Raw genomic sequence first — 26,158 nt, forward strand, 5'->3', positions numbered from 1 at the left:
GTGTGTGTGTGTGTGTGTGTGTGTGTGTGTGTGTGTGTGTGTGTGTGTGTGTGTGTGTGTGTGTTTTAAGTTTCTAAGCAAATGATAAATGCATTTTATCAAAAATTATTGGATTGGCAATGGTGTAATGAAATTACCAATATTTCTATTTCCTCAACCCTTTCTGAGTATATCTGGTTGAATAGGTTGCTTTTAAGTAACAGTGTAAGGGTTATAATTAAGAGTCATTTGATAAGTCTTGGTAAAGCCTTTGTGTCATACTGCCTAGAAAGGGAAAAAGCAAATTATTCTAATAGCTTGGAAGCAAATCTTTTTCCAGGTCACATCATTTCTAATCCACTGCCTAACAAGAAATTTGAAAGAGGATCTTAACAAATTATCACTTGATAGACCATTAAAATTATTTTGATGACAATGATAAATTATTTTTGTGATATTTGACAAATAACTTATGAGTTCAAAGATTGAGTGGTATCTCTGTAACAAACTTCTTCCATTTCCATCTAAATATTTCTGTGAACAAAATATTTTAGCACTTACATCTGTAACAAAGAAAAAGAGGAATAAAAGCAATGTTAAGCACTGTCTCATTCTAGCAGTAATATATTCATCCACAAAAATATCCATCTACAATTTCTTCTCAATCATTCAAAAGAAGCCAGAGGGTTAAAAAAAAACAAAACAAAAACAGGAATTCCCTGGCTGTCCACTGGTTAGGTGTCCGCGCTACCACTGCCGGGGACACAGGTTCAATCCCTGGCTGGGAAAGTAGGATCCCACGTGCCACGTGGCCAAAAAAAACCCAAAAAACAAAAATACACCTTACCTATAGAGGAGCGAGGATAAAAATTACATTGGACACCCTCACAGAAACAAGGCAAACAAGCAGTGAGTGAAGTGGGGAAAAGCAACAAATAACATACAAGGGAACTCCCATAAGGTTATCAGCTGATTTCTCAGCACAAACTCTGCAGGCCAGAAGGGAGCAGCACAATATACTTAAAGTGATGAAAGGGAAGAACTTACAACCAAGATTACTCTACCCAGCAAGGCTCTCATTCAGATTCGATGGAGAAATCAAAAGCTTTACAGACAAGCAAAACCTAAGAGAATTCAACATCACCAGACCAGCTTTGCAACAAATGCTAAAGGAATTTCTCTAAGAAGAAAAGGCCACAACTAGAAACAAGAAAATTACAAATGGAAAAGCTCACTGGTAAAGGCAAACATACAGTAAAGGTAGGAAATCATTTATGAACAAATATAATATCAAAACCAGCAACTGTGAGAAGAGGAGAGCACAAATGCAGGATATTGGAAATGTATTTGACATTAAAAGACCAGCAACTTTAAACGATCTTGTTGAGCTTCCCTTGTGGCGCAGTGGTTAAGCATCTGCCTGCCAATGCAGGGGACACGGGTTCAAGCCCTGGTCCGGGAAGATCCCACATGCCATGGAGCAACTAAGCCCGTGCACCACAACTACTGAGCCTGCACTCTAGAGCCCGCGTGCTACAGCTACTGAAGCCTGCACACCTAGAACCCATGCTCCGCAACAAGAGAAGCCACCGCAATGAGAAGCCCGCGCACCGCAACGAAGAGTAGCCCCTGCTCGCCATAACTAGAGAAAGCCTGTGCGCAGCAACAAAGACCCAATGCAGCCAAAAATAAATAAATAAATTTTTAAACAACAACAACAATCTTGTTTATGTAGAGACTGCTACTATATCAAAACCTCATGGTAACTGCAAACTGAAAATCTAAAATAGTTACACACACAAAGAAGAAAAAGGAATCCAAACCCAACACTAAAGTTAGTCATCAAATCACAAGAGGAGGGAACAAAACAGAAAGGGAAGAAAAAAGACCTACAAAAACAAATCCAAAACAGTTAACAAAATGGTAATAAGAACATACATCATAATAATTATCTTAAACATAAACAGATTAAATGCTCTAACCAAAAGACATAGGTGGCTAAATGGATACAAAAAACAAGACCTATATATATGCTGTATACAAGAGATCCACTTCAGATCTAGGGACACATACAGACTGAAACTGAGAGGATGGAAAAAGGTATTCCATGCAAATGAAAATCAGAAGAAAGCTGGAGTAGCAATACTCATCTCAGACAAAATAGACGTTAAAGACTGTACCAAGAGACAAAGAAAGACACTACATAATCATCAAGGGATCAATCCAAGAAGACGACTTAACAATCGTAAATATATATGCACCCACCACAGGAGCACCTCAATATATAGGGCAAATACTAACAGCCATAAAAGAAGAAATCGACAGTAACACAATAATAGCGGGGGACGTTAACACCCCACTTTTATCAATGGACAGATCATCCAGGGAGAAAATCAATAAGGAAATGCAGGCCTTAAATGACACATCAGACCAGATAGACTTCATTGCTATTTATAGAGCATTCTATCCAAAAGCAACAGAATACACATTCTTCTCAAGTGCACATGGAACATTCTCCAGGATTGATCATATCTTGGGCCACAAGGCAAACCTTGGCAAAATTAAGAATATTGAAATCATATCAAGCATCTTTTCTGACCACAATGCAATGAGATTAGAAATCAACTACAAGAAAAAAAACTGTAAAAAATACAAACACATGGAGGCTAAAAAATACACTACTAAATAACCAAGAGATCACTGAAGAAATCAAAGAGGAAATCAAAAAATACCTAGAAACAACACGACGATCCAAAACCTATGGGATGCAGCAAAAGCAGTTCTAAGAGGGAAGTTTATAGCGATACAATCTTATCTCAGGAAACAAGAAAAATCACAAATAAACAACCTAACCTTACACCTAAAGCAACTAGAGAAAGAACAAACAAAACCCAAAGTTAGCAGAAACAATGAAACCATAAATATCAGAGCATAAATAAATGAAATAGAAATGAGGAAAACAACAGAAAAGATTGATGAAACTAAAAGATGGCTCTTTGAAAAGATAAACAAAATTTATAAACCTTTAGCCAGACTCATCAAGAAAAAAGGAGAGGGCTCAAATCAATAAAATTAGAAGTGAAAAAGGAGAAGTTACAACGGACACCAAAGAAATACAAAGGATCACAAGAGACTACTACAAGCTACTATACATTAATAAAATGGACAACCTGGAAGAAATGGACAAATTCTTAGAAAGGTACAATCTCCCAAGACTGAACCAGGAAGAAACAGAAAATATAAACAGACCAATCACAAGTACTAAATTTAAACCGTGATTAAAAAACTCCCAACAAACAAAAGTCCAGGACCAGATGACTTCACAGGTGAATTCTATCAAACATTTAGAGGCGCGTTAACACCTATGCTTCTAAAACTATTCCAAAAAATAGCAGAGGAAGGAATACTCCCAAACTCATTCAATGAGGCCACCATCACCCTGATACCAAAGCCAGACAAAGATACCACAAAAAAAATTATAGGCCAATATCACTGATGAACACAGATGCAAAAATCCTCAACAAAATACTAGCAATCCAAATCCAACAATACATTAAAATGATCATACACCATGATCAAGTGGGATTTATCCCAGGGATGCAAGGATTTTTCAATATCTGCAAATCAACCAATGTGATACACCACATCAACAAATTGAAGAATAAAAACCATATAATCATCTCAATAGATGCAGAAAGAGCTTTTGACTAAATTCAACACGAATTTATGATAAAAACTCTCCAGAAAGTGGGCGTACAGGGAACATACCTCAACATAATTAAGGCCATATATGACAAACCTACAACTAACATCATACTCAACAGTGAAAACCTGAAAGCATTTCGTTTAAGATCAAGAACAAGACAAGGATGTCCACTCTCACCAGTTTTATTCAACACAGTTTTGAAAGTCCTAGCCACGGCAATCAGAGAAGAAAAAGAAATACAAGGAATGCAAATTGGAAAAGAAGAAGTAAAAATGTCACTGTTTGCAGATGACATGATACTATACGTAGAAGATCCTAAAGATGCTACCAGAAAACTACTAGAGCTCATCAATGAATTCAGTAAAGTTGCAGGATACAAAATTATAACACAGAAATCTGTTCATTTCTACATACTGACAACAAAAGATCAGATGTTCTTGGATTAGAAGAATCAATATTGTCAAAATGACTATACTACCCAAGGCAATCTACAGATTCAATGCAATCCCTATCAAATTACCAATGGCAGGACTTCCGTGGTGGTCCAGTGGCTAAGACTGCATGCTCTCAATGCAGGGGGCCCAGGTTCGATCCCTGGTCAGGGAATTAGATCCCGCATGCTTCAACTATAGGATCCCATATGCTGCAACTAAAAGATCCTGCCTGCCGCAACTTAAAAAGATCCAACATGACACAAAGAAGATGCCACACACTGCAACTAAGACCCAGCACAGCCAAATTAATACATATATTTTTTTAACTAAAGTCATCCAGTAGCCTTTAAAAAAATTACCAATGGCATTTTTCACAGAACTAGAACAAAAAAATCTTAAAATTTGTACAGAGACACAAAAGACTCTGAATAGCCAAAGCAATCTTGAGAAAGAAAATGGAGCTGGAGGAATCAGGCTCCCTGACTTGAGACTCTACTACAAAGCTACAGTCACCAAAACAGTATGGTACTAGCACTAAAACAGAAATATAGATCGATGGAACAGGATAGAAAGCCCAGAAATAAAGCCACGCACCTATGGTCAATTAATCTACAACAAAGAAGGCAAGACTATACTATGAAGGAAAGACAGTCTCTTCAATAAATGGCCCTGGGAAAACTGGACAGCTACATGTAAAAGAATGAAATTAGGACACTCCCTACACCATACACAGAAATAAACTTAACATGGATTAAAGGCCTAAATGTATGACTGGATACTATAAAACTCTGAGAGGAAAACATAGGCAGATCACTCTTTGACATAAATCGCAGCAATATCTCTTTCGATCCATCTCCTAGAGTAATGGGAACAAAACCAAAAGTAAACAAATGGGACCTGGGATTTCCCTGGTGGTACAGTGGTTAAGAATCCGCCTGCCAATGCAAGGGACACAGGTTCCATCCCTGGTCCAGGAAGATCCCACATGCTGCAGAGCAACTAAGCCCGTGTGCCACAACTACTGAGCCTGCACTCTAGAGCCCATGCTCTGGAACAAGAGAAGCCACTGCAATGAGAAGCCCATGCACCACAACGAAGAGTAGCCCCTGCATGCCGTAACTGGAGAAAGCCCACATGCAGAAATAAAGACCCCACGCACCCAAACATAAATAATAAATTAATTAATTATTTAAAAAATGGGACCTAATCATACTAAAAAGCTTTTGCACAGCAAAAGAAGCCATAAACAAAATGAAGAGACAACCCAGAGAATGGGAGAAAATATTTGCAAACAATGCGACCGACAAGGGATTGGTCTCCAAAATTTACAAACAGTTTATGCGGGTCAATATCAAAAAAACCGAACAACTCAATCAAAAAATGTGCAGAAGATGTAAAAAGACATCTCTCCAAAGAAGACATACAGATGGCTGAGAGGCACATGAAAAGATGCTTAACATCACTAATTATTAGAGAAATGCAAATCAAAACTACAATGACATATCACCTCACACTAGTGAGAATGGCCATCACTAAAACGTCTACAAATAACAAATGCTGGAGAGGATGTGGAGAAAAGGGAACCCTCCTACACTGCTGGTGGGAATGTAAATTCGTACAGTCACTATGGAGAACAGTATGGAGATTCCTTGAGAAACTAAAAACAGAGCTACCATATGGTCCAGCAATCCCACTCCTGGGCATATATCTAGAGAAAAACATGGTTTGAAAGGGTACATGTACCCCAATGTTCATTGCAGAAGCAATCTAAATATCCATTGACAGATGAATGGATAAAGAAAATGTGGTACATGTATACAATGGAATATTATTCAGCCATCAAAAACAGTGAAATAGGGCTTCCCTGGTGGCGCAGTGGTTGAGAGTCCGCCTGCCGATGCAGGGGACACGGGTTCGTGCCCCGGTCCAGGAAGATCCCACATTCCGCGGAGAGGATAGGCCCGTGAGCCATGGCCGCTGAGCATGCGCGTCCGGAGCCTGTGCTCCACAGGGGGAGAGGCCCGCGTCCCGCCCAAAAAAAAAAAAACAAAAAAAAAACAGTGAAATAATGGCATTTGCAGCAACATGGATGGACCTGGAGACTATCATACTAAGTGAAGTAAGTCAGACAAAGAAAGACAAATATCATATGATACTGCTTATATGTGGAATCTTAAAAAAATGATACAAATGAACTTATTTACAAAACAGAAGCAGACTCACAGACTTAGAGAAGGAACTTCTGGTTACTGGGGGAAAGGGTTGCAGTGATAGATTGGGACTTTGGTATTTATATGTACACACTGCTATATTTAAAATAAAAAACCAACAGGGACCTGCTATACAGCACAGGGAACTCTGCTCAATATCCTATAATAACCTAAATGGGAAAAATATTTGAAAAAGAACAGATACATGTATATGTATAACTGAATCATTTTGTTGTACACTTGAAACTAACACAACACTGTTAATCAATTATAATCCAATATAGATCCACCAGAGGGCAGACAGCAGAAGCAAGAAGAACTACAATCCTGCAGCCTGTGGAACAAAAACCAAATTCACAGAAAAACACACAAGATGAAAAGGCAGAGGGCTATGTACCAGATGAAGGAACAAGATAAAACCCCAGAAAAACAACTACATGAAGTGGAGATAGGCAACCTTCCAGAAAAAGAATTCAGAATAATGATAGTGAAGATGATCCAGGACCTCGGAAAAAGAATGGAGGCAAAGATCGAGAAGATGCAAGAAATGTTTAACAAAGACCTAGAAGAATTAAAGAACAAACAAACAGAGATGAACAATACAATAACTGAAATGAAAACTACACTAGAAGGAATCAATAGCAGAATAACTGAGGCAGAAGAACGGATAAGCGACCTTGAAGACAAAATGGTGGAATTCACTGCTGCGGAACAGAATACAGAAAAAAGAAGGAAAGGAAATGAAGACAGCCTAAGAGACCTCTGGGACAACATTAAACGCAACAACATTTGCAGTATAGGGTTCCCAGAAAGAGAAGAGAGAGAGAAAGGACCAGAGAACATATCTGAAGAGATTATAGTCAAAAACTTCCCTAACATGGGAAAGGAAATAGCCACCAAAGTCCAAGAAGGGCAGTGAGTCCCATACAGTATAAACCCAAGGAGAAACACGCCAAGACACAAGGTAATCAAATTGGCAAAAATTAAAGACAAAGAAAAATTATTGAAAGCAGCAAGGGAAAAATGACAAATAACATACAAGGGAACTCCCATAAGGTTAACAGCTGATGTCTCAGCAGAAACACTACAAGCCAGAAGGGAGTGGCATGATATACTTAAACTGATGAAAGGGAAGAAACTACAGCCAAGATTACTCTACCCAGCAAGGATCTCATTCAGATTCGATGGAGAAATCAAAAGCTTTAGAGATAAGCAAAAGCTAAGAGAATACAGCACCACCAAACCAGCTCTACAACAAATGCTAAAGGAACTTCTCTAAGTGGGAAACACAAGAGAAGAAAAGCCCCAACAAAAACCAACCCAAAACAATTAAGAAAATGGTCATATTGATAATTACCTTAAACGTGAATGAATTAAATGCTCCAACCAAAAGACACAGGCTTGCTGAATGGATACAAAAACAAGACCCATATATATGCTGTCTACAAGAGACCCACTTCAGACCTAGGGACACATATAGACTGAAAGTGAGGGGATGGAAAAAGATATTCCAAGCAAATGGAAATCAAAAGAAAGCTGGAATAGCAATACTCATATCAGATAAAATAGACTTTAAAATAAAGACTATTACAAGACATAAAGAAGGACACTACATAGTGAGCAAGGGATCAATCCAAGAAGAAGATATAACAATTATAAATATATATGCACCCAACATAGGAGCACCTCAATACATAAGGCAACTCCTAACAGCTATAAAAAAGGAAATCGACAGTAACACAAAAATAGTGGGGGATTTTAACACCTCACTTACACCAATGGACAGATCATCCAAACCGAAAATAAATAAGGAAACACAAGCTTTAAATGACACAATACACCAGATAGATTTAATTGATATTTATAGGACATTCCATCCAAAAAAAAGCACATTACACTTTCTTCTCAAGTGTGCACAGAACATGCTACAGGATAGATCACATCTTGGGTCATAAATCAAGCCTCAGTAAATTTAAGAAAAATGAAATCATATCAAGCATCTTTTCTGACCACAACGCCATGAGATTAGAAATGAATTACAGGGAAAAAAAAACGTAAAAAACACAAACACATGGAGGCTAAACAATACGTTACTAAATAACCAAGAGATCACTGAAGAAATCAAAGAGGAAACCAAAAAATACCTAGAGACAAATGACAATGAAAACACGACGATCCAAAACCTATGGGATGCAGCAAAAGCAGTTCTAAAAGGGAAATTTATAGCTATACAAGCCTACCTTAATAAACAAGAAAAATCTCAAATAAACAATCTAACCTTACACCTAAAGGAACTAGAGAAAGAAGAACAAACAAAACCCAAAGTTAGCACAAGGAAAGAAATCATAAAGATCAGAGCAGAAATAAATGGAATAGAAACAAAATAACAATAGCAAAGATCAATAAAACTAAAAGCTGGTTCTTTGAGAAGATAAACAAAATTGATAAACCATTAGCCAGACTCATCCAGAAAAAAAGGGAGAAGACTCAAATCAATAGAATTAGAAATGAAAAAGGGGAAGTTACAACAGCACCGCAGAAATGCAAAGCATCCTAAGACACGACTACAAGCAACCCTATGCCAATAAAATGGACAACCTGGAAGAAATGGACAAACTCTTAGAAAGGTGTAACCTTCCAAGACTGAACCAAGAAGAAACAGGAAATATGAACAGACCAATCACAAGTAATGAAATTGAAACCGTGATTAAAAATCTTCCAACAAACAAAAGTCCAGGACCAGATGGCTTCACAGGTGAATTCTATCAAACATTTAGAGAAGAACTAACACCCATCCTTCTCAAACTCTTCCAAAAAATTGCGGAGGAAGGAACACTCCCAAACTCATTCTATGAGGCCACCATCACCCTGACACCAAAACCAGACAAAGATACTACAGAAAAAGAAAATTACAGACCAATATGGCTCATGGATATAGATGCAAAAATCCTCACCAGAATACTAGCAAACAAAATCCAACAACACATTAAAAAGATCATACACCATGATCAAGTGGGATTTATCCAGGGATGCAAGGATTCTTCAACATATGCAAATCAATCAATGTGATACACCATATTAACAAATTGAAGAATAAAAACCATATGATCATCTCAATAGATGCAGAAAAAGCTTGTGACAAAATTCAAAACCCATTTATGATAAAAACTCTCCAGAAAGTGGGCATGCAGGGAACATACCTCAACATAATAAAGGCCATATATGACAAACCCACAGCAAATATCATTCTCAATGGTGAAAAACTGAAAGCATTTCTTCTAAGATCAGGAACAAGACAAGGATGTCCACTCTCACCACTATTATTCAACATAGTTTTGGAAGTCCTAGCCATGGCAATCGGAGAAGAAAAAGAAATAAAAGGAATACAAATTGGAAAAGAAGAAGTAAAACTGTCACTGTTTGCAAATGACATGATACTATACATATAGAATCCTAAAGATGCCACCAGAAAACCACTAGAGGTAATCAACGAATTTGGTAAAGTAGCAGGATACAAAATTAATGCACAGAAATCTCTTGCATTACTATACATTAATGATGAAAAATCTGAACGAGAAATTAAGGAAACACTCCCATTTACCACTGCAACAAAAAGAATAAAATACCTAGGAATAAACCTACCTAGGGAGGCAAAAGACCTGTATGCAGAAAACTATAAGACGCTGATGAAAGAAATTAAAGATGATACCAACAGATGGAGAGATATACCATGTTCTTGTATTGGAAACATCAATATTGTGAAAATGACTATACTATCCAAAGCAATCTACAGATTCAATGCAATCCCTATGAAATTACTACTGGCATTTTTTACAGAACTAGAACAAATCATCTCAAAATTTGTATGGAGACACAAAAGACCCCCAATAGCCAAAGCAGTCTTGAGGGAAAACAACGGGGCTGGAGGAATCAGACTCCCTGACTTTGGACTATACAACAAAGCTACAGTAATCAAGACAATATGGTACTGGCACAAAAACAGAAACATAGATCAATGGAACAAGATAGAAAGCCCAGAGATAAACCTATGCACCTATGGTCAACTAGTCTATGACCAAGGAGGCAAGGATATACAATGGAGAAAAGACAATCTCTTCAATAAGTGGTGCTGGGAAAACTGGACAGCTACATGTAAAAGAATGAAATTAGAACACTCCCTAACACCATACAGAAAAATGAACTCAAAATGGATTAGAGACCTAAATGTGAGACTGGACACTATAAAACTCTTAGAGGAAAACATAGGAAGAACACTCTTTGATGTAAATGACAGCAAGATCTTTTTTGATCCACCTCCTAGAGTAATGGAAATGAAAACAAAAATAAACAAATGGGACCTAATGAAACTTACAAGCTTTTGCACAGCAAAGGAAACCATAAATAAGACGAAAAGACAAGCCTCAGAATGGGAGATGCAAATGAATGAATATTTGCAAATGAATGAACAAAGGATTAATCTCCAAAATATATAAACAGCTCACACAGCTTAATATTAAAAAAACCAACAACCCAATCCAAAAATGGGCCGAAGACCTAAACAGACATTTTTCCAAAGAAGACATACAGATGGCCAAGAAGCACATGAAAAGCTACTCAACATCACTAATTATTAGAGAAATGCAAATCAAAACTACAATGAGGTATCACCTCACACCAGTTAGAATGGGCATCATCAGAAAATCTACAAACAACAAATGCTGGAGAGGGTGTGGAGAAAAGGGAACTCTCTTGCACTGTTGGTGGGAATGTAAATTGATACAGCCACTATGGAGAACAGTATGGAGGTTCCTTAAAAAACTAAAAATAGAATTACCATATGATCCAGCAATCCCACTACTGGGCAGGTACCCAGAGAAAACCATAATTCAAAAAGACACATGCATCCCAATGTTCATTGCAGCACTATTTACAATAGCCAGGCCATGGAAGCAACCTAAATGCCCATCGACAGACGAATGGATAAAGAAGATGTGGTACATATATACAATGGAATATTACTCAGCCATAAAAAGGAACGAAATTGGGTCATTTGTTGAGACGTGGATGGATCTAGAGACTGTCATACAGAGTGAAGTAAGTCACAAAGAGAAAAACAAACATCGTATATTAACGCATATATGTGGAAGCTAGAAGAATGGTACAGATGAACCGCTTTACAAGGCAGAAATTGAGATACAGATGTAGAAAACAAACGTATGGACAACAAGGGGAGAAAGCCGCGGGGTGGTGGTGGTGGTGGTGGTGTGATGAATTGGGTGATTGGGATTGACGTGTATACACTGATGTGTATAAAATTGATGACTAATAACATGCTGTTTAAAAAAATATAATTAAAAAAACAAGAAAAAGTACAATTTTTAAAAAAGGGCAGAGAACCTGAATAGCTTTCCAACAAAGGCATACAGATGGCCAATAGGCACATGAGAAGATGCTCAACACCACAAAAATGAAAAAAACTAAAAACAAAAAAAACTATAGTCCAGTATAAAATTAAAATTTTTTAAAAAGTGAGTAAGTGACTCCCATGAGTGAGAGCGCAGCAGACTCCATGCTCCAAATGCAGGGGGCCCAGGTTTGATCCCTGGTCAGGGAACTAGATCCCACATGCATGCCACAACTAAGAGTTCACATGGCGCAACTAAGAGTTTGTGTGCCACAACTAAGAAGCCCATGAGGTGCAACTAAGTAGGCCACCTGCTGCAACTAAGGAGCCAGCCTGCTGCAACTAAGGAGCCAGCAAGCCACAACTAAGGAGCCCACGAGCCACAACTAAGACCTGGTGAAACCAAATAAATAAATAAATTAATTAATAATAAATAAATAAAAACTGAGTGAAGTGAAATATTTATAGTGTTGAGAGAAAAACCCCACCAACCTACAATTCTATAGCCTACAAAATCATCGTTTAAAAGGGAAGGAGAGGGCTTCCCTGGTGGCACAATGTTTGAGAGTCCACCTGCCGATGCAGGGGACACGGGTTCGTGCCCCAGTCCGGGAAGATCCCACATGCTGCGGAGTGGCTGGGCCCGTGAGCCATGGCCGCTGAGCCTGCGCGTCCGGAGCCTGTGCTCTGCAACGGGAGAGGCCACAACAGTGAGAGGTCCGCATAGCGAAAAAAAAAAAAAGGGAAGGAGAAATAAAGACTTCCTCAGACAAACAACAATTGAGGGAATTGTTTCTAGTAGACCCGCCTTGCAAGAAATGTTTTTAAAAGTTCTTCAGAAAGAAGGAAAATTACATAGGTCAGAAATTCAGATATACGTTTTAAAAAGGAAGAGCATTAGAGAATAACTGAAGATAAAACAAAACTTTTATTTTTCTTATTCTTAATTGATCTAACAGATAACAGTATATTCAAGATAATAACAGCAACAATATATTTAATTGTATGTGTGTGTGGGTGTGCACACAACAGCACTAGCAATCAACCATATATAATCGACATCTACAGACTTCATCCAACCACAGCAGAATACACATCCTTCTGAAGTTCACATGGAGCATTCACCAAGATAGATCACATTCTGGGCCATTAAACACCCCATAACAAATTTAAAAGAATAGAAATCACACAATGTCTGGTCTCAGTGGAATTCAACTAGGAATCAACAACAGAAAAATAGCTGGAAAATCCCAAAATAATTGGAGATTAAACAGCACACTTCTAAATAACACATGGGTCAAAGAATAAATCAAGAAATATTTTTTACTATTTTGAACTAAATGAAAATGAAAACACGACTTACCAAAATTTGTGGGATGCAATGAAAAGTGTTTAGGAGATTTAAAGCATTGAATATATATATTAGAAAAGAAGAAAAATCTAAAATCAATCATCTAAGCTTCCATCTTAGGAAACTAGAGAAAAAGAGCAAATTCAACCCAAAGTAAGCAAAAGAAAATAAATAATAAAAATCAGAGCAGAAATCAATGAAGCTGAAAACAGGAATGAATAGAGAAAGTCAACAAAAACAAGAGCTGGTTCTTTGAAAAGATCAATAAAATTGATAAGGCTCTACCCAAGCTAACAAAGAAAAAAGAGAAAGATACAAATGACCAATATCAGAAATTAAAAAGAGGACATTACTACAGATCTCACGGACATTAAAAGGAAGGAATATTTTGAGCAACTCTATCCCCACAAATGTGATAACATAGGTGAAAGTGACCAATTCCTTACAAGACAGAAGCTGCCAAAATTCACACTAGAAGAGACAATCTGAATAGGCCTCTATGTATTAAAGAAATCCAATCAGTATGTAATAACCTTCCAAAAGAGAAACCACCAGGCCTGGATAGGTTCACTGGTGAATTCTACCAAACATTTAAGGAAGAAACTATACCAATTCTCTACAATCTCTTCCACAAGATAGAAGCAGAGGGAATGTTTCCTAACTCATTCTATGAGGCTAGCATTACCCTAATACCACAACCAAACACCTTATAAGAAAGGAAAACTAGAGACCACTATCTCTCATTAACATAGATGCAGAACCCTTTAACAAAATATTAACAACTCAAAGCCAACAATGTATAAAAAGAATTATACACCAATATATATATAACCAAGTGGGATTTATCCCAGGTAAACAGACTCACAGATATAGAAAACAAACTAGTGGTTACTAATGGAGAGAAGGAAGGAGGGAGGGGCAAGTAAGGGGTAAGGGATTAAGAGATACAAACTATTATGTATAAAATAAATAAGCTATGAGGATATATTTACAATGCAGGGAATATAGCCAATATTTTATAAGTATAAATGGAGTATAACCTTTAAAAATTGTGAATCACTATATTGTACACCTGTAACATATAATACTATACATCAACTGTACTTCAGTTTTAAAAAACAAAAAATAGAATAAAATCAATTAATGTAATCCATCACATCAACAGACAAAAGAAGGAAAATCACATGATCATATTAATAGATGTAGAAAAAGCATTTGATAAAATCCAATACCCATTCATGACAAAAACTCTCGGCAAACTAGGAATAGAGGGGAACTTCTTCAACTTGATAAAGACTATCTACAAAAACCCTACAGCTGGGCTTCCCTCGTGGCGCAGTGGTTGAGAGTCTGCCTACCGATGCAGGGGACACGGGTTCGTGCCCCAGTCCAGGAAGATCCCACATGCCGCGGAGTGGCTGGGCCCGTGAGCCATGGCCGCTGAGCCTGCGTGTCCGGAGCCTGTGCTCCGCAATGGGAGAGGCCACAACAGTGAGAGGCCTGCGTACTGCAAAAAAAAAACAAACAAAAAACCCCTACAGCTAACATCATACTCAATGGTGAGAAAACTGAAGTTGTCCCACTAAGATCAGGAATAAGGCAAGGATGTAACCTCTCACCATAGCTTTTCAACATTGTACTGGAAGTCCTAGCTAGTGCAGTAAGACAAGAAAAGGAAATAAAACGTATACAGATTAGGACTTCCCTGGTGGCGCAGTGGTTAAGATTCCGCCTGCCAATGCAGAGGACACGGGGTCGAGCCCTGGTCTGGGAAGATCCCACATGCCACAGAGCAATTAAGCCTGGGTGCCACAACTACTCAGCTTGCGCTCTAAAGCCCACGAGCCACAACTACTGAGCCCATGTGCCACAACTACTGAAGCCTGTGCACCTAGAGCCCGTGATCCACAACAAGAGAAGCCACCGCAACGAGAAGCCTGCGCACTACAACAAAGAGTAGCCCCCACTCGACACAACTAGAGAAAGCCCACGCACAGCAATGAAGACCCAACGCAGCCAAACTTAAATAAATACATAAATTTTTAAAAATGTATACAGATTGGGGAGGAAGAAATAAAACTGTTTTTCTTCACAGATGACATAATCATCTATGTAGAAAATTTTAAAGAATTGACCAAAAAAACCTCCTAGAATAAGTAATTATAGCAAGATTGCAGAATACAAGGTTAATATACAAATGTCAATCACTTTCCTATATACCAGCAATTAACAAGTGGACTTTGAAATGAAAAACATATTACTGTTTACATTAGCACGCCCCAACAAATAAAATACTTAGGTATAAATCTAACAAAATGTGTACAAGATCTATGTGAGAAAAACTACAAAACCTTGATGAAAAGTATCAAAGAACAAAATAAATGGAAATGTATTTCATGTTCATGGATAGGAAGGCTCAACAGTGACAAGATGTCATTTCTTCCCAACTTGATCTATAGATTCAATGCAATCCCAACCAAAATACCAACAAGTTATTTTGTGGCTAATGATAAACTGATAGTAAAGTTTATTTGGAGAGGGAAAAGACCCAGAATAGCCAAATCAATATTGGAGGAAAAGAACAAAGTTGGAAGACTGGCACTACTCAACTTCAGTACTTACTGTGAAGCTACAGTAATCAAGAAGGTGTGGTATTGGTGAAAAAATGGATAAATAGATCAATGGAATGAAATAGCCCAGAGGTAGACCCACATAAATACAGTCAATTGATCTTTGACAAAGGAGCAAAGGTAATACAATGAACAAAGATAGTCTTTTCAACAAATGGTGCTGTAACAACTGGACATCCACATGCAAAAAAAGGAATCTAAATACAGATCTTATACTCTTCACAAAAATTAGCTCAAAATGGATCATAGATCAAAATGTAGAACACAAAAGCATAAAACTCATAGAAGATAATATATGAGAAAACCTAGATGACCTTAGGTATAGCAGTGACTTTTTAGATACAACACCAAACACACAAACCATCAAAGACACAACTGATAAACTGGACTTCATTAAAATTAAAAATTTCTGCTCTGCAAAAGGCCATGTGAATGGAATGAGAAAAACCAGAGTGGGAGAAAATATTTGAAAAAGACACAACTGATAAAGGACTATTATCCAAACTACACAAAGAACTCTTAAAACTCAACAATAAGAAAATGAACAACCTGATTAAGAAATGCAAAAAAGATCTGAATAGACACCTCACCAAAAAAGATATACAGATGTTAAGTAAGCAAATGAAAAGATGTTCTACATCACATGTCATCAGGACATTACAAAATAAAACAACAATGAGATACCACTATACCCCAATTAAAATGGCCAAAGTACAAAATACTGACAACACCAAATGCTGGTGAGGATTTGGAGCACCAGGAATTCTCATTCATTGCTGGTGGGAACGCAAAATGGTACAGCTACTTTGGAAGACTGTTTGGCAGTGTCTAACAAAGCTAAACATGCTCTTAACATATGATCTAGCAATCACACTCCTTGGTATTTACCAAACTGAACTGAAAACTTATGTCCACACAAAAACCTGCACATAGATGTTTATAGCAGCTTTATTCATAATTGCCAAAACATGAATGCAACCAAGATGTCCTTCAGTAGGCAAAAGGATAAACAAACTGTGGCACGTCCAGACAATGGAATATTACCCAGTGCTAAAAAGAAACGAGCCAACAAGCCATGGGGTAACCTTAAACGTATTACTAAGTGAAAGAAGCCAATCTGAAAAAGATATGTACTGTATGCTTCCAATTACATGACATTTTGGAAAAGGCAAAACTATGGAAACAGTAAAAAGATCAGTGGTTGCCAGGGGTTGGGTAGGGGATAGATGAATAGGCAGAGTGCAGAGGATTTTTAAGGCACTGCAACTGTTCTGTACGACACTACAATGGTGGATATATGTCATAATACATTTGTCCAAACCCAAAGAATGTAAAATACCAGGAGTGAACTCTAACGTATTAAACTATGGACTTCGGGTGATAATAACATGTCAATGTAGGTTCATGGACTGTAAAAAATGTACTACCCTGGTGGCAGATGTTGATAATGGGGAGGCTGTGCGTGAATGCGTAAATGGGAACCTTTGTACTTTCTGCTCAGTTTTGCTGTGAATGTAAAACTTCCCTTAAACATAAAGTCTATTAATTTTTGAAAATGTTAAAATTTACGGTATTCCAGAAATTACATATTTTACAACTATTTAAACTTAGGATGGAAAATTTTAGATGTCAGCTTAAAAATCTGTAAGAAGGTGTATAGTTTTTCAAAATTCTTTTTGGGATTGTGGGGAACAAAGAGTGAAGACTCTTAGTCTAAGAACGGTTTTCAACAAAGGCTTCAGCATCCGCTAGGAAGCAGTTTTGGAAATTTGTAGGGCATCTTTAGTTGTCATTATGATTGGAGGCAGCAACTGGCATTTAGTGGGCAGGGTGCCAACAATGTTAAACATCTTTTTTTAAGTATTTATTTTATTTATTTATTTATTTGGCTGCACCGGCTCTTAGTTGCGGCATGCGGGATCTTCGTTGCGGCATGCAGGGGTCTTTAGTTGCGGCATGCGGGGGTCTTTAGTTGCGGCATGTGGGATCTAGTTCCCTGACCAGGGATCGAACCCAGGCCCCCTGCATTGGGAACATGGAGTCTTAGCCACTGGACCACCAGGGAAGTCCCTAAACATCTTGCTATGTGTGGGGCAGCCCCACATGAGAATTTTCTAACATCCTGTAAGATTTCTGAATGTCTCTGCATAATTATTTTAAATTATTTGAATCTAGACCCTAATTTTGTTTTACATATAACTGCAAAGTATTTCTGGAACAGCTGTGATAAATGCTGAATTTTAGAGGAAGGCAACTACTATATACATCGAAGGAAGATTGTTATTTCTCATGGGATTTGAGCTACCATGCCCCTGTAGAAATCTGCCTACACACAGGTGGTTGGAGATTCTGTTTAACAGACTAGGAATCAAATACAATTAAATTAGTGGAGACACATGAAATATGGGCTTACACTGAATTTTTAAAAACTTTTATTTATTTTTATTTTTGGCTGTGTTGGGTCTTTGTTGCTGTGTGCAGGCTTTCTCTGGTTGCGGCAAGCGGGGGCTACTCTTCGTTGCGGTGCGTGGGCTTCTCATTGCAGTGGCTTCTCTTATTGCGGAGCACGGGCTCTAGGCACATGGGCTTCAGTAGTTGTGGCTCACGGGCTCTAGAGCGCAGGCTCAGTAGTTGTGGCGCACGGGCTTAGTTGCTCCGCGGCATGTGGGATCTTCCTGGGCCAGGGCTCGAACCCGTGTCCCCTGCATTGGCAGGCGAATTCTTAACCACTGTGCCACCAGGGAAGCCTGGCTTACACTGAATTTTATTTTTTTTATAAATTTATTTTATTTTATTTATTTTTGGCTGTGTTGGGTCTTCGCTGCTGCATGCGGGCTTTCTCTAGTTGTGGCGAGCGGGGGCTACTCTTCGTTGCAGTGCGTGGGCTTCTCATCGTGGTGGCTTCTCTTGTTGCAAAGCATGGGCTCTAGGCGTGTGGGCTTCAGTAGTTGTGGCACATGGGCTCAGTAGTTGTAGCTCACAGGCTCTAGAGCTCAGGCTCAGTAGTTGTGGTGCACGGGCTTAGATGCTCCGTGGTATGTGGGATCTTCCCAGACCAGGGCTTGAACCCGCGTCCCCTGCATTGGCAGGCAGATTCTTAACCACTGTGCCACCAGGGAAGTGCATACACTGAATTTTATTAATAGGGTGGTTAAAAATATTTCATAGTGGACTTCCCTGGTGGCGCAGTGGTAGAGAGTCCGCCTGCCGATGCAGGGGACGCGGGTCCGTGCCCCGGTCCGGGAAGATCCCACATGCCGCGGAGCGGCTGGGCCCGTGAGCCATGGCCACTGAGCCTGCGCGTCCGGAGCCTGTGCTCTGCAACGGGCGAGGCCACAACAGTGAGAGGCCCACGTACCGCAACAACAACAACAAAAAAAAATTTCATAGTATTGCCAATTATCTTAAATAGAATAATAATGTATCAGTGGAGAAAATAACATACTGAAATTATTTATTACTGTTTACATTGCTTGTAGGTTTTCACTCTTTCTCTGTCACTGTCTCCAGAAGGCTTCATACCACGTTTTTACAGCTTCATGTATTACTGCTTCATTTCCCATCTATACTCTAGTCCCTGTCACCTACCAAAAGATATGGTCTCCATGGTTGTCTTAGTAGTTTAACGTGCCCTTGGCTTCCATGGAGAATCCATGTAATAGCCGTTGAGGGGGGCAGCTACGTTTCTTTGTAAATCTGCTAGAGAGAGGACACTGTTTACTGCATTACTCGATGCTGCTTAGGCAACAACCCTCTGAAGCATCTCAGAACTCAGGGCAGGAGGAGCTGGTTCTTCATTGGAGAGCAGTATCAGCTCTAACATCTGAGAGCTATGGAATGACCCTGTGGAGCCTTCTGCCATAGCTACGAAGGAGTTCGGGATTTCTTGTGGGAATTGTTCTCCTTCCCTTTTGCTTTAATTCTTGGCTCTGAACTCCTGTCCATATTCATTTCTCTGAGTACTACATCACCTGTGCTTTTATGGAAAGTCTCCTTAAGACATAACAAGTCAACAAAATAACGCATCTAGTTGTCGCTACCACGTTTTCTCCACTTGTCCCAACATTCTCATATAGGCTGGTGGGAAGATCACCACACAAGGAAGGTTCTGTGCTCTGTCTTTCGTGTGCCCTTCACTTCATTCAAGTCTCTGCACAGGTGTCAACACTCCAGAGGGTCCTCCCCTGACCTCCATACCTGAAATGTCCCTCCTTGCCCCACCAGCCACTCTTTCCCCTTACCCTATTTTACATTTCTTCATAGAACCCCTACCTCTGCCTCCCCTTCAGACTTTAAGTTCTCTTGAGGACACAGTCTGCTTCGATCATGGCTGCATTCTCAGTGTACAGAAGAATGCCTGGCACATAGTAGGAGCTCGAAAAATAGTTGTTAAGTGAAGGAATCATTCAGTAAATCAGAGAAACCATTGTCACCTAGTGACCTGGACAGCTGCTGATATTAATTTACTGCTTTCTCCAATTTACCTGAATGTACTGAAAGTCACATTTTTCCTTTGCCTTTACTTTTGATGTGCTAACCCAGGGCCAGGGCAGTGTTCCCGTTAAGTGTTGCCTACACCTAACCACCTCCAAACTTGGGTTGCCAAAATGACCAAAGCCCAACCACTGCAGAGGTCTCCCCAGGACCCCAGCAGCTTAGGACCAGACTCCAGGTGGTAGTGCTCATGCGAGAAATGATTTTCCACTCAAAATAAAGGGAAATGAACTGCCTTGTATCACCTCTTCCTTCTGGAAAGGACTCCATTCAATAACCACATAGTCACCATGCTTGGCAAAATCTGCAAAAGATTCCTCTCAAATATACAAAAAGTAGTTTTAAACTTGTAGAAGATAACTATATATATATATATATTTTTTTTTTTTTTTTTTTTTTTCTGGTACGCAGGCCTCTCACTGTGGTGGCCTCTCCCATTGCGGAGCACAGGTTCCGGACGCGCAGGCTCAGCGTCCATGGCTCACGGGCCCAGCCGCTCCGCGGCATGTGGGATCTTCCCGGACCGGGGCACGAAACCCGTGTCCCCTGCATCGGCAGGCGGACTCTCAACCACTGCGCCACCAGGGAAGCCCAACAAAATATTTTTAAAAACAGATATGTAGTCTCTTACCATCACCTTTTTCCCTCACGGTAGAGGTCTAAGGGTTGATGGTGTCTAGTTCATGTAATGCCACAAAAAATGATTACAGTGAAAGGAAATGGTGTTTCCAGAAGCTACAGAGATGAGACTCAGGTCTTGCAGGTCAGAAACTTTCCCTTTTACCCCAATTGAAATCTGTAGGCCTTTTGGAAGAAGAAAATTTTATGTCTAACTGCCCTTCTCTCTCCACAAGCTTATGAAATCAGTCAGTTCCTTCATTGTAAACCAAGATTACCTAGGTATATAAATCTCTATTTCTTTAATACACAGCACATAAATTCAACTAATTGGGAACTGCTGTAAGCCACTACCATTAGCACAACATGGCCCTAAGTACTGTGGGTCACACCAAGGAAACAGACAATGACCTTACTTACCATTAATCATCCTGAATCCCCTCAGGTCTCTAAGATTTGAAATCAGAATAATATTGCTTTTCTCCTAACCCTCTAGGAAATTTCAGAAACAGAAATTGGATCATGCCTCAAACACAAGAAGGCATAAATGGAGAACATGAAGCAGTTACCCTTGGTGGTATTATTTGTCTTTCTCTGGGAATCAATGGTTTATAATCTGAGGATGTAATTTCCCCTATGGTTTTTTAAATATCATTTTAAATTTCACGCAGTGAACGAGCGAGGCAATATAGGCTGAACTGGGAGCATTTCCAATGTGAGGTGTTAATGATGGAAGTCTGAAAGGGGTCCTTTTCAGGAAGCACATTATACAAGAGTTTTCTAGACAAAGACAAAATGCACTTCTTACCTCCTACCAACAAGTAGCTGTTGGGAAACAGTGTTTTTGCTTGCATAAGTGCCCTTGCATGACCTGAGTGGAAGAGGTCAAATATTCCATCTGCGTATACTCTGACAGGTCTGTCAACTGTGGAAGAAAGAAAACATCATCAACAGAACTGCAGAATAAGGAATCCCAGTCACCTGATCCTTCCATCAGTACAGCACCGTAATAAGGTTTACCTGGAGAAAACACAATGTCTACAAACCATCAGTTTCATATTAGTGCACGAAATTAACTTTACCAAGAGGTTCTTCTAAGGACATCAAAGCAGAGTAAAAACGTAACAAAATTAAGATTGACCCAGAACACACATTTTTAGCCGCACAGCACTGGGGAGTTTTCTTGATCCAGAGGAGAGTCTCAGGTGGCTGAGCTGGCAGATTCAGACACACCAGACATAATCAAAGGGTTGACAGAGTCAGCCCAGCAGGAATATCGAGGTAGGAGTGACTGAGGAGCTCAATGAAAAGGACAAATGACTTCATCCTCGAGTCTGGCAATCCTGAACTAAGACCCCTGAGTCCTATTCCCAAAGGCAAAGACACAGCTGTGCACCTCTTCCAAGTCACCGTGGCAGCGTAAAATCAGCCTTGGTAGGAGTATTTACACCGTAGAGATTGGCAAATGGTCAAATCAGGGCTTATTTCCCCCTGGAGGGCCAGTTGTTAAACATTTACCAGCATACACTGCGCAAAGGTCACTCCATATTCTCTTTGGTATCCTAAGACATGTGGCGGGGTGTACATGCCCCAAGGGGAGGAGTGTCAGGGAGCAAAAGTTACATGGGGGGGGTGCTCAGGGTCGGAGGCGAGTGACCCACACTACAGTCATTCCTAGGGAGAAGGGTCAAGAGCAAATCGGCCACAAGAGACATTCTCACTGTGGCATACGGTGCTTGGGAAGTGCCATTTCTTGAGGAAGAGGGACACACTTCACCAGAGCTTCCCGGGAGCCAGGAGACTGCACTAGGAACCGCAGGATGACACTTTTGCTGAGTCAGCCAAAGACCCATCCCCTCCGGTAAGAGGGAGACATAGGGAGGTAGAGGGGCTGGGTGCCAACTTTTACTTTCACACCATTTTGGATTCTCAGCAAAGGAACTAGAAAATGAAAACATGGCGAACGACAAACTAAACGTGGCAAACTGAACACACACACACTTAGCTCCACTTCCGCTCTAACACCACAAGAATTACAGAGAAAGAATTAAAAAGGGATAATCCCCCAAGGGCAGAGGAAACAAGAAAGGCAATGACAGTGGATTAGAGATGTCAACAACATTTTGGAAAGTTGATTGTCAAGTGCCGAATATCTACAGAGAACAAGAGTCAGAGGTGGGGCAGGTAGGGAAAGGGATTGCTGGTTGGTTTGTTTTACGAGCCTAAGAGTCCTACTAACTTTTTAAACTAGATGCACGTATTATATTGATGTTATAAATTTTAAAAAAAGAAATCAATGCACACGTCTGTTGAATGATCTTTAAGGCTCAGATTTAAAATTGTGATTATTTCTTGATGTAATACAACCTCGTTAATTTAGAACATAAATTGAAAGGAATATTACATTAATATATTCAGATGGTACAATGTTTCTAATAAATTAAATTTCTCTAATAAACAAAACTCGAGAGACTTTCTGTCAGATAGGGAATTGCAATTATTCCCAATTATACACCGTTTTGAACAAAGAGAATTGCCTTCACAGGATTATACTGTATTCTAAATAAGGCACGGTAAATAGAAAATACTTTGAAATAACAAACTGTCTAATGAGGGATCCTTGGTTTCAAAGCTCTTATTCAATTTGAATTCAATTGAGGAAAATTTGTTTTAAGATATAAACCCCAGGGGGAAGCAGATGGCAGTTTTGCAAAACTTTGTGTTATTGATTCAGAAGTGATCAAGATAAATAAATTCAGGAAGCAGGGAGGAAAGAAAAGTAAAGAAAGATGATATAATTACTGAGAAAAAAGGCCATTTAGTAAATTTGTGAAGAGTATTCGTGGAGTTGATTTTGCAGTAAGCTCACTTTTTAAAATTGTAGTGTGTCTGCAATTCCTAAACTGGGAAATTCTGCAGGACCAAAAAAAAAAAAATCCCTGATCTCTTCAACAAGTAAACTTCAAGAAAAAAAAAGAAGAGGGAAAGAGATAGAGGGGGGGACTTGGAGATTAAAAGATATTTTAAAAACACCTCAACATATTGTAATATATAGATATTATCTGGATTTGGGTTCAAACAAACTATAAATAAATGATGACATAAGATAACTGGAAATTGGAACACTGGATATTTGATGATATTAAAGAATTGCTGTTAATTTTTTAGGTGAGATAATGATATAGTGGTTATGCCTTAAAAAAAACCCAGAGTTCTTATTTTTTAAGACATATATACACAAGTATTTATGGATGAAATAATAGGAAGCCTGGGATTTTTTTTCAAATAATTCAAGAGGGGAGAGTTGATGAGGGAAGGCTACAGGATGGTGGTTGGTAGGTATGGGTGATGGACACATGAAGGTTCATTATATTGTTCTACTGTTGTGAATGTTTGAAATTCTCCAGAGTATTTTTTAATAGACTGTGGTTTTGTAAGTTAGTTGGTATGTTTATTTGTTTTACTCTTTTGTTCGAAGTTTTTCTGGACATCCTTTTAGGCATCTGGGGACTCTCTAGAGGGTCTGTGTTGGGAACCACCGGCCTGTGAAGCTAGAGGTTTGGCAATGATCAAAAGGTGGAGCACACCTATTCCATGGCCATGGTGGAGAGACCTTAAGGTAGCTCCCACTGACCCCCATACCTCCTGCTGTTCACACCTTTGTGAGGTCCCCTCCCTTTGAAGTGGGAGTGGGACCCATGCCTTGCTTCTAACCAGGAGAATATGACAAAGGTGATAGATGTCTCTCCCATGGTTATGTTATAGTATATAAGACTCCACTTTGCTAGCAGACTCATTCTTTCTTCCTTGGTGGCTTTGAAGAAGCAAGCTGCCATATTTTGAGAGGGCCATGTGGCAAGGAACTGCAGGTGTCGTCTAGGAGCCGAGGGTGGTCTCTGGCTGACAACCACCAAGAAGCTAGATCCTTGGTCTTAGAGTTACAAGGAAATAAATTCTGCCAACAACCTGAGTGAGCTCGGAAGCAGATCTAGCAGATCCACCAGTCAAGCTTCCAGATGAGAACTGAGCCCTGGGTGACACCTTGAATGCAGCCTTGTGAAACCCTGAGCAGAGGACTCAGCTAAGCCAGGCTTGGACTCCTGATCCATGGAAACTGTGACATAATGAATGTGCAGTGTTTTAAGCCATTAGGTCTGTGGTAATATGTTACATAGCATCTCACACCATATACAAAAATTAGCTCTAAATGGATCATAGACCTAAACGTAAAGCTAAAACTACAAAACTTCTAGAAGAAAACAGGAGAAAATCTTAGTGACTTTGAATTTGACAAAAATTTCTTAAATAGGAACCAAAAAGAACATAGTATAAAACAAAAAAAAGTTATATATTAAACGTCATTTAAAACCTTTACTCTTCAAAAGACATTTTTACAAAAATGAAAAGGCAAGTCTTAGGGAGAAAATATGTATCTGATATAAGACTTGTATCTGGAATATATAAAGAACCCTCAAAACTCAATAGTAAGATAAACAACTCATTTTTAAAAGGGCAAAAAAGGGCTTCCCTGGTGGCGCAGTGGTTGGGAGTCTGCCTGCCGATGCAGGGGACACAGGTTCATGCCCCGGTCCGGGAAGATCCCACATGCCACAGAGCGGCTGGGCCCGTGGGCCGTGGCCTCTGAGCCTGCGCGGCCGGAGCCTGTGCTCCGCAACGGGAGAGGCCACAACAGTGAGAGGTCCGCGTATCGGGAAAAAAAAAAAAAAAAAAGCTACAGAAAGGGCAAAAAAATTTCAACAGACATTTCACCAAAGAAAATAAATAGATGAATGGCAAATGAGCACATGAAAAGATCCTCAATACCATTAGTCATTAGGGAAATACAAATTAAAGCAACCCTGAGATACTACTTCATACTCACTAGAATGACTAAAAATTTAAAAACTGTTGATCATACCAAGTGCTGACGAGGATATCGAGCAACTGGAACTCTCATACACTGCTGCTGGGAATGTAAATGGTACAAATACATTGGAAAGCAGTTGGGCAGTTGGTTAAAAAGTTAAACATACACATACCATACAGCAAGATAGGAGGCAGTCAGCAACTACAGTGCATCTGAATTCACATTTTTGTAGGGCATGTTATGGTGTTTCTTGGTATTGTTTCAGATTCAGGCAACAATAAAAGGGTGATTATTCATTTTTTATTATGGCTCTTCAAATGCAGCTTATTAACAATGCCTTAAAAGTACATATGATTTACAGAGCACGTGTATTTCACTTAATCTTTCCATCAAGTCTGTGAGGTAGGTAGAGGAGAGTGGACTTACTATCCTCTCTCATAGAGGGGAAAATGGAAGCTCAGCGAA

The 26,158-nt window shown here is 39.3% G+C and overlaps 1 protein-coding gene across 2 annotated transcripts in view; it reads right to left on the reverse strand.

The window, feature by feature from the left end:
- Window positions 1-26,158, reverse strand: part of PCYT1B (phosphate cytidylyltransferase 1, choline, beta) — a 127,012-nt gene that overhangs the window by 61,276 nt on the left and 39,578 nt on the right. For both annotated transcript variants that reach the window (XM_029241331.1, XM_029241333.1), the window contains exon 3: window positions 21,635-21,751. In XM_029241331.1, coding sequence (XP_029097164.1) covers window positions 21,635-21,751 — 117 coding nt within the window. The remainder of the gene's footprint in view (window positions 1-21,634; window positions 21,752-26,158) is intronic.

The sequence above is a fragment of the Monodon monoceros genome, unplaced genomic scaffold (genome assembly GCF_005190385.1).
Source record: "Monodon monoceros isolate NGI ecotype Baffin Bay Population unplaced genomic scaffold, NGI_Narwhal_1 Super_Scaffold_22, whole genome shotgun sequence".
Lineage (NCBI taxonomy): Eukaryota > Metazoa > Chordata > Mammalia > Artiodactyla > Monodontidae > Monodon > Monodon monoceros.